Source organism: Misgurnus anguillicaudatus, chromosome 1 (assembly GCF_027580225.2).
Source record: "Misgurnus anguillicaudatus chromosome 1, ASM2758022v2, whole genome shotgun sequence".
Lineage (NCBI taxonomy): Eukaryota > Metazoa > Chordata > Actinopteri > Cypriniformes > Cobitidae > Misgurnus > Misgurnus anguillicaudatus.
In genome coordinates, this window is record NC_073337.2 from 29,909,376 (window position 1) to 29,927,378 (window position 18,003).

An 18,003-nucleotide genomic window follows, 5' to 3' on the forward strand; every position below is an offset into this window, starting at 1 on the left:
GCGTCCCAAACTGCCTACTTCCATACTATATAGTATGCAAAGAGTACGAGAAGTAGTGCTTTTCGCCTACTATATAGTATGGAAGTATGCGGTTTGGGACGCAGGGCCTATGTTATGGTTGTGCGTAAGGTATACGGCGTAGCTATGCTGTAGGTTATCCGTAGCCTGACGTGCACCTTACCAAAATGTTAACAGCGCGTCAGTTCTACGCGGACCGCAAGCACTGTGATTGATCCACTACAACCCCTCCTGTCAGATATAAAAAACATGTGGCGTAGGTATTTCCGTTTGCGACGGTAAGAAAAAAGATTGGCCAAGTTGAGGAGTGTTTTAACTCAAACTGCAACAAAAGTCGCCTATTTTTTTCCATCACTGCTGGTCTTCTCAAAACATACAAAACAAGCTGCTTCTTTTTCATTTGTGAGTTAACTGAGTAAGCTGCTGCTTCTTTTGCAGTTGAGATGCTTCTGTGGTTTTAGCGAGGATACTGCCCACCAGGAATCTGCGCTTGTGTTTGCGCGTCGACGCAGATTTATATATGAAAACCAACACATAGCCTATGCTCTAGGACGTACGCACAACTATAATTAGCCCTTAAGCATCACCTATTCTTTTAAGAAATGTTTCTTAAAAGGGGTCATGACAAATATTTTGTTCTTTGAGTTCCACATAATTTTTGCCCAAAAATTGTACTTTCCACAAGTTTTCACAAAATAAGGAGATTGTAAAGAAATGCTAGTGTTTTATTAGTGATGCACCGATGTATCGGCCGCCGATATTTATCGGCCAATTTTTGATGAATTTGAAACCATCGGCATATCGGCAATAGCACGAGAAAGGCCGATACCGATTGTTTATTAATTAACTGCATAAAGAAATCCATTATATGTAAAAAACGAGTTAATGTTGTTTATCAAATAAATGCTGAATAGCAAAAACCACATTTGAAGGTTGTCATGCTGTCTTATTATATTTGTTTTAGCTTAATTTGTGCCTATCTTATTATGTTGGTTAGTTGAATGTTAATTAGATCCAATCCATGTTCAGTAAAAATAATTTGATGCAGAAATAAACTAGCTAATAGACCAACTGTATAGTATTGTATTCAAGTGTTTAATATCGGTATCGGCATCGGTATCAGCCAGAAGTTGTCTGTTTAAATCGGCATCGGTATCGGCCCAAACAAATCCTATCGGTGCATCCCTATTTTTTATGCTTGTTACTTAAATGTTATAGCCTGACGTTGTCATACTCAATTCTAGTCAGAATTTGAGTCTGATACCGCTCCATTGAGCTATAATTATGAGGCGTGTCTCAACCAAAAAATGCCTCTGCACTCAATTGGATAGACCTACGACCAATCAGAGCAACGGAGTGTGTAACGTATGTTGAAATGTCGTCTTTTGTAGCCTGACCGAACTGCTAGTTATTTCGCTGCAATGACACTAACGTTGTGATTATACTAAGTCTGAGTTAGCGAAGGTACATCAACACCTACTATGTTTACAACATTTCATTTATATCACAACATTAAGTATTTACTAAGTCATACAGTAAGACTATCTCTTACCATTTGTACGTTAGGTGAACTTCATCCACGACGATACCCATTACGTTGGCTTGAAAAAATATCGGAGCCTAGCATGTACCTCCACTTATTCAGCAGCCACGATTCCGGGGTTCCGAAAAGAAGCTGGCAGCGACCGCTAATTATATCCATCTCGTCATGCACGCCGAGTTGCATCGCCGTGACACTCATTTCAGTTGCTTCTTTAACTTTGTCCTCCATAAGTGCGACCAACTTTTGCCGAATCCCATAGGAAGGATGGCAAAAACATAAACAAATGCCTTGCTCGCGTTTCTCTGTTCCTCTTTTAAAATCAATGCTCTGTCGATATCTTTTAGAACAGACTCTATGTCAGAATCCACACATCTGAATTCTCTAGCGGCAGCCATTTCGTTGTAAACAGATTCAACACACGCGCTCTTTGGTGACGGGGTTGATTACGTTACTGTTAAACATCTGTCCATCATCGTATAAGGCCCGCCCTCACAATTTGATTGGTTTGACCAGCTTTGGGACTCGCATAGTAGCTCCTCAACGGAAAAACCTCAGACCGATCTTCCCCTTTTCAAAATGTGGTGGGCGGGGCTAAAATCGGCAGGGCACCCAGGCTATACATGTTACTTATTAAATGTAAAACTTTTTTAGAGGCCTGCCAAAAGATCCACCCAAAATTGCCAGTTAAGGTGTAAGAAGAGTGCATTGCAGACACCTTGAAGTACGTTCCTCATCGTGATTCAAGAGTGAGTCACCCCCCAGAATTATGACAGAATTATTAAAAAAGAGTTATAAATTTTTTTTGAATAAAAACACATTAAATAAATAAAAGAAGCAAAAATGCATGACAAAAATACAGTTTTATTTCAGTTTACAAAAACGAGATGACTGAAAGTGCATATTCGTTATTTTAAAAAGGAACAATGTTTTGTTTTTATTGTGAGTGTACACACTGTTGAATGTCTTAATCCTATCCATGTGACCAAAAATAAGTATTTCAGCAGTGGCGACCGGTGACTTCTCTTCAAAAATATGTGTTTGTTACGTTATGTGAACCATGTGCATCATGCGTCTTGTTAAAATAAGTGCCTCCTGCACACACGTCGAAATGCTTACTTAACAATAACTCTGATTACACATGAGATTAAGTATCTGACAAACAAGAGCGTCTCTTTTATCATAAACCCTTTAGACACGTGTGCACTTATTTTGACAAGAACCATAATGCACATACATTCACATGACGAGCAGAACAAACGACGAATCACACACATGACGGGCTACATACATGTGACATGCTTCGCATCGTCGTCCTCGAAAAAGTCATCAGCAGCTGCCACTGATTTTATGTAGTCTCTGCTGTTAAAACGTCAGAGTCTGTGAACGCGTAGGAGCCTCACACAAAAATAATATCAGTTATAGTATTGACATTACAATTTAATTATAAAATGCTTCACAGTCACACACGTTTAACAATCAGTAGTGTGAGCTAGACCTGTTTGAGTCGTGACTCACTCGGATCTTTCACCCGGATCTTTAAATTAACTCATGAGTCGCGAGTCTCTAGTATCATTAACCCGGATCAGTTGAGTCCTACTACAATTCAATGTAAAACCATAAACAGCGCCACCACACACACAAACCTCTTTCAGCATTATTAATGAGTCTTCGCTCGCTCTACAGATCCACTCGTAACCGGCTGATCTGCGCGAGAACTGACCCGAGATTCTCACTCAGAGCCGGAAACATTGCAAACTCGAGAGACCTGCTGATCCGCGCGAGCTGCAAACTGACCTGAGATTCTCACTCGGAGCCAGAAACAATGCGGACTCAAGAGACCTGTGAATCTGCTCTGACTCGAGAATCTCTCAACTCGTAACCGGCTGATCCGCACAAACTGTCTCTCGAATCAAAGCCCGAAACACTGCAGATTCGCAGATCTGCCGGAAAGATTGACTCGAGACTCTCCGGCTCGGGTGGCTACATAATCAGGACACAGTTTTTTCTATATTTTCTCTATATTATGATGCTATTATTATTAGGCCTATTTTTTTAAATGGTCGACCATACACACCAAACCTAAAACCTATAAGCATGTTATTTCAGAAGTGAAAGGCTTTTGTTGTGGATTTGCTTTTGAGGAGACTTCAGTCGCTCTATAGATCCACTAACCGGTTCCGGCTGATCCGCGCGAATCAGCCGGTTAGTGGATCTGTAGAGCGAGTGAGGTCTCATGAGTCCAATGGTCTGCGAGTGTGCAATGTTTCCAGCTCTGAGAATATCAAGTCGCGTGGATTAGCCGGTTACAATTGGGTCTGTACTGAGTTTCCTTGGCGATTTAGCAATACTGACTCAAGTGACTCAAGTGACTCACACAACCCGGATCACTTTAGTGAGTGACTCACAGTAACCCGGATCCTTAAAAGGAATCGAGTTGCCAGGCACCAACTCCTCACGCTGGCCAACACATTTTTGGTGCATGTGAAACATAATGCTTAACAAAGATACTGGAACAGGACTATAAAGCCTTGCTTGCATAATAAATGATAGTTTAGCAAATTGTTTCATTGTAAAGATGAAAACATTTGCATTTGTGTTCACTGACAGATGTACTTTTCTCTTGTTTTAAGGAAATTCATTTTGGCTAGATGTTTATTTGTCATTTTTAATGAATGCCATAAAAATCTGTTTTAACTCTTTCCCTGCCATTGACGAGATATCTCGTCAATCAAGAGAAAACGCTTCCCCGCCAATGACGAGTATTTCCGTCTTTCCGCAATACCGCTATTTTCCACTAGGTGGCGCACTTCCGTAACTTTTAAAACCCGGAAGTATTGCCCTCTGGCAAGCTGCTGCATGTCCGTGTCTGTTTTAAAGATCGCTCTGAATGGGATCTCTATGGAAAGTCTGTCACAAAAATGGAATTATCTCTGCTTTTTGCTCAAAATGTGGTGTTTTTGCAGAAACCTACCCATATTCAAAAGCTGATTACAAAAGAACTACTCAAGGTAGGATGAAACGTTTTTTTTTTTTGAAAGCAGAGGTTCTGTTCTTTCATTTGGTATATTGTATGTTTATATATTTGAAGAAGAACATTTTCTGGAAGGCATTAAACTTTTGTGAAAATCATGAAAAACGCTGGCGCTGGCTGGCAACTTTTTTAAAAAAATCTGGCGGTGAAAGAGTTAATTTGTAATTGTGTAAATGTAAAAAAATACAGTTTATAGCTACTTACATTTTATAAAATATATTGTTTCTGAATACCAGAAAACTTGAAAAGATTAGCTAATATTTTATAGTTTATAATAGCTGTTTTGTCTATTAAGATTTTATATTTGTCGTACTCATTGCACTGTACCTAATACATTTTATTCTATTTACTTTACAGATGGGGCATGGAGACACAGACATAGAACAAATGAACAAGCACAGAGTAACAAACACAAGGACCTTAAATAGGGGAGAACTAAAGAGGACAACAGGTGACATGGGTTAAACAATAAAGAGGAGGATAACAAGGGAGCGGGGAAGACAAGACAAGACACTGGGAACACGTGGTCTAGTAAAACCAATACTGAGCCCACGTGATCCTACACAAAACACGGGTCTGTCATGATTCTGCCACAAGACTAGATTATACAAAGGACAAGATCGCAGAACCATGACAGAACCCCCCCCCCCCCCTTAAGGAGGGGCTACCAGACGCTCCCCAGGGGAACACTAGACACAGGACAAGACAGACTGGCAGACAGACAAAAACCATAAGAACATGACAAATATACACAGGGGCAGACAAGAAAAAAATACAAGAGGGTTGGGGTGACATAATAAAAACAACAAACAAGGGAGGGGGGGCGGAGGCAAAACAGAGTTCACAAAAGAAGGTGGTCCAGGCTGGGTGGAACTAGGTGGGGAAGGAGTCTTGGGTTCAGGGGTAGTGGAGGGCTTGGGACGAGGAGTCCGGGCATCTTTTATATCGTAACGGCCATCTGAACTCTCTGGATCGAGCTAGAAGTGGTAAGGCACTACAGACACCATCCTTTATAGACCAATATAACTGCTTGTTTACGTTCATGCCTGTGATTCTCAGAAGGGAGACAATAACGTGCTAATTTAGGTCCTAATATGTACCATTTAGGTACAAATATGTATCTTTGAACTGCCAATATGTACCTTTGAAGTAATAATATGCACTCTTTGGGTACAAATGTGTACCTTTTTGAAAGGGTACTGTCCTAGTGACAACTTTTGTACCTTTATATCTGAGAGTGTACCACTTTGGGGTTGAGTTGCTGTTGTTCCCAATTGCTTCCATTTGGTTAAAATATTACTAAAAGTTGACTCAGAATATTCAGTAGTGAGGAAATTTCACAAATGGACTTATTACACAGGTGGGAACCTATAACTGTACCATGCTTACATTCACTGAGCTCCTGAGAACGACCTATTCTCGACCTATTCACTTCAAGGTGATTGTTTTTATACACCTGAGGCCACCTGAGGAAGTGAATGGAACACCTGAATTCAATGCTTTGGAGGGGTGTCCCAAAAAGTCTGCCAATATTTAGATAAATGACGCAAAGCACACTTTTGATTTGTACCCATTCACTTCTATTTGCTTTTTCTTCTAAGGAAATTAATGGGTACCATCAGCTGTGTGTTTACAATCATTTATCAAAACATCTCTTATGTTCAGCGATCTCTAAACCTATTTTGTATATTTTAATATTTTTTTTAGAAACATAACATTTGATTATTTTAAAACTGTTATAGAACTATTAACACTATTGCCTTATTATAAACCAGTTTCTTTCTTGTCATCTGCATATATAAGCTTAAGTATAAACAGATGTTTAGATGTTGCTGTTTTGTCATTTTAAGTCATCATTATGTCGATCAGTGTTTGCTTAAAATGAACTCTCTGCCTTTAGTGTTGTAGATGAGTGCTGATATTATCAAGTATTATTAATCAACACATGGACGAAACTCAGTAGCTTTATTTAATAACACAAACAGAAAATTCTGTGTCAAATATAAAATAATCAGATGAACTCTCAGAACTATCACTTAAGATGCAGAAATAAATTTCATTAAACTCTGATATGAGCTCATAATCTTTATTAATCACACATAAAACAGAACAGAAGTGACATCTGGTGAGTAAATATCGTGAACTTTAACCCACTCCTAAAATATAACTAACACATTCATTTCATATAATTCAACAGTTATTAAAGAAACACAAGAAAATATATTGTGTCAGGAGATTAACATAGAACATATTTTTGTTTATTACACATGAATGATTCTAAACTAAGGCATAATGTTGTATTTCATCTGTAATATGTCATGACTCAAATGCTAGAGAACAAAAAAATTAACAAAGAACAAAAAAAAGAAGTGATAGACACAAATTACTTTATTATTTTCTGATGCAGATGAAGTTGAGTTTGTGAGATTGAGGAAGGCTGATCCAGAGATGATCTCCTCCAGACTGAACTGCTCCAGCTCTGTGTTCAGTGTTGCAGTCCATCAGTTTTGTTTCGTTCCCTGAAGCCCAATTCTGATAGCACACGACCTCTCCTCGTATCCAGATCCAGAGGTTCATTTGACAGTAATAGTGTAACCCCATCCACACAGCGTCAGTAGAGGACTCATCAATCACGCCTGTCACCCAGCGCTGAATCTTCTCTGAATCAACTGAAACCAGATCCACATGATTCTCTCTGCAGTATCTCAGAGCTTCAGACCAGCTCAGTTTCTCTTTGACCAATATCAGATTATCTGAACACACAACAAACACAAACTACACATCAGATCAAAACAAACATACACCACAAACACTGAACTGAGATCATTTTAATCATGAAGAAACTTCTGTCATCAAACACACATTGACTTTTATTACTCACCTTCATGACACACAAAGGTATAAGACTCACTGCAACCCACATCATGCCATTGATCCTGATCTGTCACACTGACTGCTGTACAATACTCAGAACCACCACGATTATCAGGTTGATCAGACCTCCAATTTCTGAATCCAGATTCACTCTCATCTGACCACTCCCATGAGTCACTAAACAGACCAATCCAGACTTCAGATATGTTTGTGTCATTCATGATCTTCTGAATCTGTTGATTCTCAGTCTGATTCTTCACACTGGTCAGATCAGTATAATACTGTCTGCAGAAGATCTGAGCGTCTCTCCATGATACTGAAGAACCATCAATGATGAATCCTTTACTGCTCTCTGTTTAAGAAAATAAAGATTGTTTCATGATTTACTTTGACTCTTACTACACTTACAGTATAGATGTAAATCTTCAGAAACTCTTTACTTATTAAACTCTTGAGTAACTGCAGTGTGTTTGCTTCTCTCTTTATCTGTTTTAATGCATTTATGGGCATTTCTGAATTTTAATACCTTTGCTTTAGTATCTAGTAAGTAAATAACATGCACAGTAATATGTTACGCATGACACTTGAGTTGACCCTTTATTTTCTTTTAACACAAAACAGGGGTAACTTTTTTGGATATCATATTTAACTTTTTTGGCACAACCTGACTACCATTTGCATTTTGTACACTAGAGGGGGTGGCTGAGACTTTCTGTAATCATGATCACTACTACAGCAAGGTCCTGATTGGTCACGCGATGCGGATATTTGTCGAAGTTCCGATTTTTCAACTCGAGCGTTTCCCGCGGCAACGCTCAATGCCGCGCTTACCACCTGTACTGCGCCGCAGGATGCCTAATCGCATCTTGCATTGACTTAACATTTAAATCACTTGCGCTTGCCGTGTCTACCGCGTCTGGTGTAAACCCTGCATAAAGCAATGTACACACCAAATGCAGGGCATCATGTTACTCGCTCTAGATTACTTGCGGGATTTAACTTTGTGTCATGCGAATTTTTCGCTGGAGTCCAATATTTTGGGCTATAACTTGGGCGAAGACGCGTTTGCGGCGAATAGGGCGTGTTTTCGCGGTATCCGCACCACCCATATCGCGTCATTCGCATCACTCCACACGAGGACGCGTCTGATCGCGTCTTTGCATTGACTTTGTATGTAATTTACTCGCGCAAATCGTTGAACTCGTTGAATTCGCATCTGGTGTAAACCCACAGTAAGAGTGATATAACGTCTCGGGTTACGTATGTAACCCTTGTTCCCTGAGAAGGGAACGAGACGCTGCGTCGCCATAGAGACGCTTTGGGAACGCCTTCAGGTGTGAGTGCGTCTGAATGTGTATGCCAAATCCAACCAATGGTGGGGCGTGACGTCACCGGCGGGGTGACGCAGGAGCCGGAAAGCATAAAAGGCGACGTACAACCACGCCCCCACTATCCGAAATATTGCCGAAGACGGCTTACAGGTACGCAGGAAGTATGGCAAAGGAGACGCAGCGTCTCGTTCCCTTCTCAGGGAACAAGGGTTACATACGTAACCCGAGACGTTCCCTTTCGAGGGAACTTGCGCTGCGTCGCCATAGAGACGCTTTGGGAATGCTATACCCAATCCGCCAGACTACGAGTGCCTGTCTGTGTGTAAAAAGCACAACTAAGACCTAAGCACCAAAGATCCAGGAGTAGGAGTAAGATCCAACTCATAGAACTGTACAAAAGTGAGCGGTGAGGACCAGCCTGCCGCATCACAGACATCCTGAACAGAGGCACCTGCCCACAGGGCTTTAGATGCTGCCATACCTCTAGTTGAATGCGCTCTGACGGTTAAAGGAGAGGGCCGTCCAGAGGCTTCATAAGCAAAAGAGATAGCCTCGACTATCCATTTACTCAAAGTTTGCTTTGCGGCGGGAAACCTTTCCGGGCCGAACCAAAGCACAAAAATAACTGCTCTGCTTTCCTGAACTCCGCTGTTCTGAGCACATACATGTCCAGTGCTCATACTGGACAGAGTAAGTTAAGCTTTCTTTGGCTCGCGTCCTTAAATGGTGGAGGGCAGAACGCCTGCAAGACTATGGGGCGTGGTATGTTGCTCAAAACTTTCGGAACATAGCCCGACCTAGGGTATAGAAAAGCCTTTACCATGCCTGGAGCGAACTCGAGACAGATTGGCGAAACTGAGAGAGCCTCTAAATCTCCTACCCTCTTAAGGGAGGTAATAGCTAGGAGAAATATAGTTTTTAGTGTAAGGAATTTCTCAGACACTGTATCCAATGGCTCAAAAGGTGCCCCAGATAAACCCTCCAGCACCACAGACAGATCCCATGCAGGGATCCTAGAATGACTCGCTGGCCTTAGCCTCCGAGTGCCACGCAGGAAACGCATAACAAGTTGGTCTTTACCTAATGAGTGACCATCCACTAAGGCGTGGAAAGCAGATATAGCTGCCACATAAACCTTAATGGTAGAAGGAGACAGCCCTGTTGCGAACCGTTCCTGTAAGAATTCCAGAACTGAACCTACTGGGCAGTTAACTGGATCATATAAGTGCTTTCTGCACCATGTAACAAAGAGTTTCCACTTAAATGCGTATAATTTCCTGGTGGAGGGAGCTCTGGAATGCAAAATAGTCTGCACAACATCAGCTGAGAGGCCTGCTTCTATGAGTCTGTCCCCCTCAGAGGCCAGACCCACAAACTCATTCGCTCTGGGCAGGGGTGAAACACAGTGCCCCTCGCCTGAGACAACAGATCCCTCCTGATCGGCACCTGAAATGGGGAGCCGTCTAGAAGGGAGACCAAGTTCGAAAACCATACTCGGGCCGGCCAACACGGGGCTACAAGCAACAGCTGGGCCTTCTGTTGGCGGACCCTCTCCAGAACTCCCGGGAGCAGAGCGATTGGGGGAAAGGCATACAGGAGGCCCTCGGGCCAGTCCTGTACCATGGCATCCAGGCCGAGCGGGGCTGGATGAATGAGAGAAAACCAGAGAGGACAATGTGAGTTCTCCTGAGTTGCAAACAGGTCGGCTTTCGCTTGGCCGAACCTGAGCCAAATCTACTCCACCACGTCCGGGTGGAGTCTCCATTCCCCCGGGCTCAACGTCTGCCTCGACAGAACGTCCGCTCCGATATTTTGTACACCTGGGATGTACACCGCTTTTAGAGAAGCCAGCTTCCCCCGTGTCCACAGTAAAATAATCTTTGCTAGTTTGTATAGATGGCGTGATCTGATCCCTCCCTGATGATTTATATAAGCGACCACTGCTGTGTTGTCTGAACGGACAAGCACATGATGGCCCCTTAGGGCTGGGAGAAAGTACTTGAGTCCTCTGAACACTGCTAACATCTCCAGTGCGTTTATATGCCATGACTGATGGTGGCTGTTCCACAGGCCCTGGGCTGAGCGGCCTTCCATAACTGCTCCCCAGCCTGAGAGAGATGCGTCTGTCGTTAACGTCTTGCAGCGACAGACTACACCTAGATTCGGGCCTTGTGACAGAAACCCGACATCTTTCCATATTCGTAGGGCACGTAGACATGAGCGCGTAACCCTGAACATGCGAAAAGGATTGCCCCTCGGGGAAAAACCCTTGCTTTTGAGCCACCACTGCAGGGGTCTCATGTACAAAAGACCGAGCGGAATTATATTGGCTGCGGCTGCCATGAGCCCCAGCAGTCTCTGGAAATATATGCTGGTGTGAAATTGACCTAGCCTCATTTTGTTCACATCTGTGAGAATGGAGGTGACACGAGCAGGTGACATCCATGCCTGCATTGCTGTCGAATTCCATATTATCCCCAAAAATGTGATCACCTGTGTTGGGACTAACATACTCTTCTTGGCGTTCAGTCTCAACCCTAGGTGTCTCAGATGTGCAAGCACAACATCTCGATGCTGTGCTGCCATCTGTGCTGACTGGGCTAATATTAGCCAATCGTCTATATAATTTAGTATGCGAATGCCCTGGAGTCGCAGTGGCGCCAGGGCAGCATCTACACATTTTGTAAATGTGTGCGGGGATAGAGATAGGCCAAAAGGAAGGACACGATACTGGTATGCCACGCCCCCAAGGGCAAACCTGAGGTACTTTCTGTGTGCAGGAAGAATCGAAATGTGAAAATAGGCGTCCTTTAAATCTATTGTCACAAACCAGTCCTCGGACCTGATTTGTGACACAATGTGAGGGACCGTCAGCATTTTGAATTTTAGTTTTCTGATGGCTCTGTTTAGGCGGCGCAGGTCTAAAATTGGACGCAGCCCGCCGTCTTTCTTCGGCACTATGAAGTACCTGCTGTAAAAGCCTGTATCCCTGTGTGCTGGCGTAACTGTCTCTATGGCGCCTTTTAGCAGAAGGGATTCCACTTCCTGCTCTAAAATTAGGGACTGTTCTAACCCTATAGTTGTACTCAGCACCCCTTCGAATCTGGGGGGAAGCTGAGTGAACTGAATCTTGTAGCCGAACCTTATTGTGCGTAACACCCATTGAGATATATTTGGAATGTTTTCCCAGGCTGTCATAAATGTATTCAAGGGAACCAACCTCTCGAGGCTGGTCCCTAACTCGGCTGGACTCACTGTGCTCTAGGGGTGGAACAATACATGTATTCGTTTCGAACCGAATCGGTACCGGGGTCACGGTTCGGTGCATGAATTTAAACGGAGAATACACGGTATGAAAATAAAAAAAACTTGCGTGCAAAATAATTAATGTAATGCGGAACTACTGTTAGATACGCGGGTTCTTTATGGACAGCTAATCTGTTGCCCCGCTTTAGCTCTGAAGCTCTGATTGGCGCCGATGCATCCGAGCTCCGCCAATGTATGCGCTCTATCAAAGCCCGTCTACATTCTCTGGCACTCTGCATTTTTTGTCACGTCGAAGCCGGTCCAGTCAGTTAGTGAGCAGCGATAGCGAGGATGGCAAGCCTCTTTAAGATCGCAAGTTTGGCAAAACTTCAGTTTTCCAGTCAGTTACAGTAGTACAAGCGAGAGAGTGGTGGAAAAGACGAGGACTTTGCGTCGGCGTTGTTTAGCAGTTGTTAGGTATGTGAGTGGAAATACATCTAATCAGGGCTCTCAAGTCTCACGCATTCACCTTGACACGCATTTCAGTCAGTTCAAACGCCACACTTTGTATTTCTCACGCTGAGAAGTAGGAGATAAAATGTCCTGCTATATACAACAGGCATACGCAGGGCAGTTCTGTCGAGTTCAGCTGCTTTTTTAAAGTGTGCTGTGCTCAACTTTACGCAGCGCCATCAGCGTCAGAGTACCGCGAGAAATCTTGCGGAGGAGGCTGATTTCAAATCGCTCTCGCGTTACTCTGACGTCATCCACTTGTCCTTTCTTGCAGCGCCTCGTGAAGTCGTACACCCCTATTAATTCATCCTACAAGCCTATTTTTTTGTTCTTTAGTACATTAATATGAAATAAGGCCAAAATGTAATTTTAAAATGTATTTAGGTAACACTTGTAATACATTTGAACCCATATTTGTATGAAAGATGAGTACAAGATTACTTAAAGTGGTATACATTTTTGAAATACGAGATAGTATGTTAAATGCATTTCAGTTCATATTCATGACATCTCAAAATAACACTGATAAGGACACCTATGTTTTTAAGATTAGCTTAAGTACTAAAAAAAATGCCGCCTTCATTTTTGTTTTGCTTTTCCCTCCATTGTACCGAAAGTGAATCGAACCGTGGCGCCTGAACCGAGGTACTAAACGAACCGGGACTTCTGTGTACCGTTCCACCCCTACTGTGCTCCGTACTACGAGAGGCGGAGTGTTCACAGTTAACATCAGGGGGCACTGAGGAGTGTGGAAACCCGTAAACTGCGGAAAAATCCTGCACTCCCCAGGAGCGCATGCCCCCTTTAACTGCTCTGTACCACTCTGGTCAGGGCTGTTTTTTAGAGCTCTTTTTTGCTTGAATTACCGTCCTCAGATCGGGTTTCTTTTGGGGTTTTTGAGCGCGCCAACCTGACCCCCAGTCTCTACGAGGGGGGCCAGGAGCGCTAACGCTCTCTTTCTGCACTTGTCTATGCTGAGGAGTTTGCGGGTTCGGCCGTGATGAGGAAGCATAAACTCTCCGAGGAAGAAAGGTTCTAAAGGCTGCCGCCTGCCTTCGCGATTCCTGGTGTCTCTCGACAACGCTATTCACAGCGTCGCCAAACAGCCCAGAGGAAGACAAAGGGGAATCTAATAAAACTGACTTATCCGCAGATTTAATGTCTGACAGATTAAGCCACAAATGTCTCTCAGTTGTCACCATCAATGACATAGATCTTCCAATAGCTCTAGCTGTCTCTCTTATCACTCTGAGCGAAATATCTGATGCCCTACGTAACTCATGTAACTCATCAGAACCGCCCGCTGCCCCCTCATCAATGTCTTTTAATAATTCAGCTTGATAAGCCTGCAGAACTGCCATGGTATGCATAGATGCGGCCGCCTGCCCTGCTGCCATATAAGCTTTTCCTACCAGGGATGAAGTTAAACGACATGGGTGCGTGGGCAAAGCTGGAGATTTTAATGACGAGGCTGCCGAAGGCGAAAGATAGCTCGCAAGCGACTGTTCAACCTTCGGCATACCTGCATATCCTTTATCATAATGCCCACTTATGTTAGAGTATATATTAGACTGGGGTGTGTGAACTCGTGCAGAGAAGGGGCGAGACCATGATTTTGCAACTTCAGTGTGTAAATCAGGAAAAAAGGGCAAACTACGGCGCGATGGCTGATGTTTAGCCCGCAGAAAGCGCTCTGACAGTTTACTCTGTGGAGCGTCCTCCTGCTTATCTTCGGGCCAATCTAAACTCAACTTAGCCACCGCTCGTGTTATTACACCAACTAAATCATCATACGCTGGGGGAGAGGATAGCTGGGCGTCCTCTGCCCCCGCAGTCCCAGATTCAACACTCGTAACATCTACATCTACATCCACGTCGTCAGAGGAAGATAGCATCATACCCTCTACCCGGGGGGAAGTAACCGCATAACGGGCTTCCGCACCCGGAGAGAGAGCAGCGGGAACGCCCGATGGAGGAAAAGATAGGGCTGAGCCCGTCTCCGCCTCCTCGAGCAGATCCATTTGCGAACCCCAAGAGTGAAGGACCCGGGCTGCCTCGACAGCGGCGGGACCAGAGCCCTGAGGAGCGCGAAGCTGCCCGCCTTTCTCAAAAAGCGAACAGCGAGAGCGAAGCACTTTAAGTGATAGATTCTCACAGTCGGGGCACGCAGCTCCCTCGAGAGCTGCGAAAGCGTGCTCCGCTCCTAAACACTTAACACACATATCATGCGAATCCTCTCCCGTAATAAATCGAGAGCAGGGAGGAACGCATCGCCTAAAGTCTGACTTTGCTGTAGCTTTAATTTTTTCAATCACACAATTTTTAAGCTATTCAGTCACACAGTTTTTTTAAAGCTATTCAGACACTCTTTGACACACACACACAGATAGCCGTCTGAGGCAATAGAGATAGTGGGGGCGTGGTTGTACGTCGCCTTTTATGCTTTCCGGCTCCTGCGTCACCCCGCCGGTGACGTCACGCCCCACCATTGGTTGGATTTGACATACACATTCAGACGCACTCACACCTGAAGGCGTTCCCAAAGCGTCTCTATGGCGACGCAGCGCGAGTTCCCTCGAAAGGGAACTAAGTTAATGGTACATTTCACAAAGTTAATTTGCGTCATGCAGAAGTTTAAAGAAGACAAGGTTTTTCACTGAAGTTTCTAAAAATTGTTATGGCAGTTTAAATTAATTTTAATAATAAAAAATAACCCAATAACATAAAAATCTAAATGAAATGATGTAACACGAAGCAATAAGTCTCAATTGGTTGTGATCAAAATTTCAAGTTAAAATCTCAAAAATGAGGTTTGTGTCACACTTTTTATTGGTTTTACCAACAATGGCCACTAGTCAACAGTTTGCTGCATACTCTTGTCACAAATTAATAAATTGTTGTCACCACACTATTATTAATGCAAAAAAGTTTTTAAATATGAAAACTACAGACTTTCCCAACAATATGTAGTTTGTAAACATTTTTGAAAATGTATAATAGGATATTGTTTTATGAATATAAAATAATTAATATGCATTCCTATGGGGTATGTGGGGGGGTGTCATGTAACAAAAAACTTTCACTACATTATTTCTATCATCAGATGACCTTGAAATATGAAAACTACATTCTGAGAGCTTTGCAGTGATATACAGTTTATCATTTTATATTTAAGATATCAGATTTTAGGTTTAGAGGGGTTTAGTATTATAAATATGTATAAACAAATTGGCCACAGCTGTGGGCCCATGACCTTTTACAAAATGACTCTCACAACACCATTTTATTCCCAAAATGCTGATGATATATTAAAACTACACTATTTAAGCTTTCTAATGATATATAGTCTGTCAGGGTTTTTTAGGTTAAGAATAGGATATTAGTGTTATAAATATATAAAAACAATGTAGGCCCCCTTGAGGGCTTGTGACCTTTTAAAAAATGACTCGCGTCAATCTTTTCCCAAAATATGATGACAAATGAAAACAATATTCTTAGCGTTTTCCAACAATATATAGTTTGACATGATTTGATAAGAAATTATATGCAAAACATAGAATAATTGTAGACGTCCCGCTGGTGGGACAGTGACATTTAGCAGGATTAACAATGTTTTGAGGCACACTCTTATCATAAATGAATCAATTAGTTTCCCTTCATAATTTATTTTTTGATGATATCTGTATTCTAGACATTTCCAATGGTATTGTTTGTCATGATTCAATAAACATTTACATCCAAAATATTGAAAACATCGTCAGATGTAAATTTTTCACCTGTTGGAGGTTACATCTGACGATGTTTTGTTAAATGAAGGTTTGATGTTATTTTATGAAGCTTCACTCACCATTGTAGCAGATGAAACTCTTCATGTTCATATTACAGTCCTGATGATGCCATGATCCATCTCTCATATAAACACACTGATCTGAACCATTTGAGTCTCCATTATACCAGTTTGTATATTTCACAGGATCACCCAGAGACCACTTCCAGTTATAAACACTTGATCTATTCAGTCCAATCCAGACACCAGTATACACACTGTTAATCAGTAGACTGTTATCTACACTCTTCATCAGTTGATTGATGTCATTGATGTTGTTGACTGTGGCCAGATCTGTGTATTTCTCTCTGCAGTATCTCTGAGCTTCAGTCCAGGTCTTCTGTATGTTTATGTGGTGATAGCGGCGCTGAATGCATTCAGATAATGAACAGAGAGCTATGAAAGAAAGAGTTTGAGTCAAATCTCATGAGATTATAAAACAAACATAAAACCACAAACACAAACTCACCGATGAGAAGAACGCTGAAATATAAAGTTTGAGCCATTTCTGAAAAACAAACACATTGAAAACATCAGATGTTGATTTATTCTGTTTGTTCATAATTCTGATCATCACAATAAATTCATTCATTTAAATGTCTAAACTATTTTAATGTGTAGTAAATAAAGATGAGAATCTGATATTAAAGCTGTTAAAAGAAGCTAAAAGTTAACATCTCTTCAGTAACTCTTCATCAATTCTTTATAAAGTTTCATTAATAGTCATTAAACATTCATACACAATCCTTATAAAACACTGTCATATCATAAATATTATTTTAAAGTAAATCAAGTTCTTACTTTGAGTTTGTGTGTTTCTCTGTCTGTGATGTTAAGATGTTATTATTATTATATCTCATCTTCAACACCTCCCATCATTTGTTTATTTAATTATAAAGACTCATTTTCATAATTCATTTCCTGTTTATTTGTGTATTCATCCAGTAAACTTCCTGCTGTGTTTTAACATTAGTACAAACAGAAATTTAAAATAAGGTGCGAGTGCTTTTATTTGCATATTAACAGTCAGTGTCACAACAACACGGTAAATAAAATATATTAAAATATACGGCAAAGGTTGGTGTGATGTATTTATTGAGTAAATATATTTAAAATAACAATCCTATACTGATGGATTTCAGACATGTCTATAAAAGCAGAGATTTTCTCACTAAAGTCACTTCACTGGACTTGTTTTCTCTCCTTTAGACACTGATGTTAAACTTTGCTATACAAACAAATTAAAAGTGTTTCTCTTCAGGTTTTTCTCTTCATTTTACATTCCCCCCATCTGTACCATCTAACCTTTAGGTGTAGTTTGACATTTCAGCTGGGGAGGCAGGACTGTAAACTATAGCTGTGAAAAACAGCCAAATATTACAGTAAAATGCTTTTATTCCAACAAAAACTGTAATACACCATAAAGATTTGCATTCTGACATTCGTGTATAAGATAAGAATCAACTTTATGCAAAGTTATTATTCATCAAAGGGACAAACTACCATACATACTGGAAGGAAACTCAATAAGCCCAAACCTGTCTGTCAGGTCCTGTTATGGGAAAATGACAACAAGTGGAACAAAACCACGACTGGGAAATAACTAAACACTGAATAACAT

The 18,003-nt window shown here is 41.8% G+C and overlaps 1 protein-coding gene across 1 annotated transcript; it reads right to left on the reverse strand.

Annotated features, from left to right (window-relative positions):
* Positions 1-6,737: 6,737 nt before the first annotated feature.
* Positions 6,738-17,012, reverse strand: LOC129431907 (C-type mannose receptor 2-like). The gene is made up of 4 exons (XM_073869411.1): positions 16,852-17,012; positions 16,404-16,778; positions 7,487-7,818; positions 6,738-7,367 (listed from the first exon to the last, which is right to left on the reverse strand). The coding sequence occupies exons 1-4, from the start codon at positions 16,886-16,888 to the stop codon at positions 6,984-6,986; spliced, it is 1,128 nt and encodes a 375-aa protein (XP_073725512.1). The 5' UTR covers positions 16,889-17,012; the 3' UTR covers positions 6,738-6,983.
* Between the last annotated feature and the right edge of the window lie 991 nt (positions 17,013-18,003).

Bases quoted from the DNA above. Each gene is read 5' to 3' on its own strand.
- LOC129431907 (XM_073869411.1), bottom strand. From the start codon at position 16,888: ATGGCTCAAACTTTATATTTCAGCGTTCTTCTCATCG. The intron at 16,779-16,851 runs GTGAGTTTGTGT...TTTCTTTCATAG, and splicing joins TTTCAGCGTTCTTCTCATCG to CTCTCTGTTCATTATCTGAA. The intron at 7,368-7,486 runs GTGTGTCATGAA...TCTGATGTGTAG, and splicing joins GCAGTGAGTCTTATACCTTT to TTTGTGTTTGTTGTGTGTTC.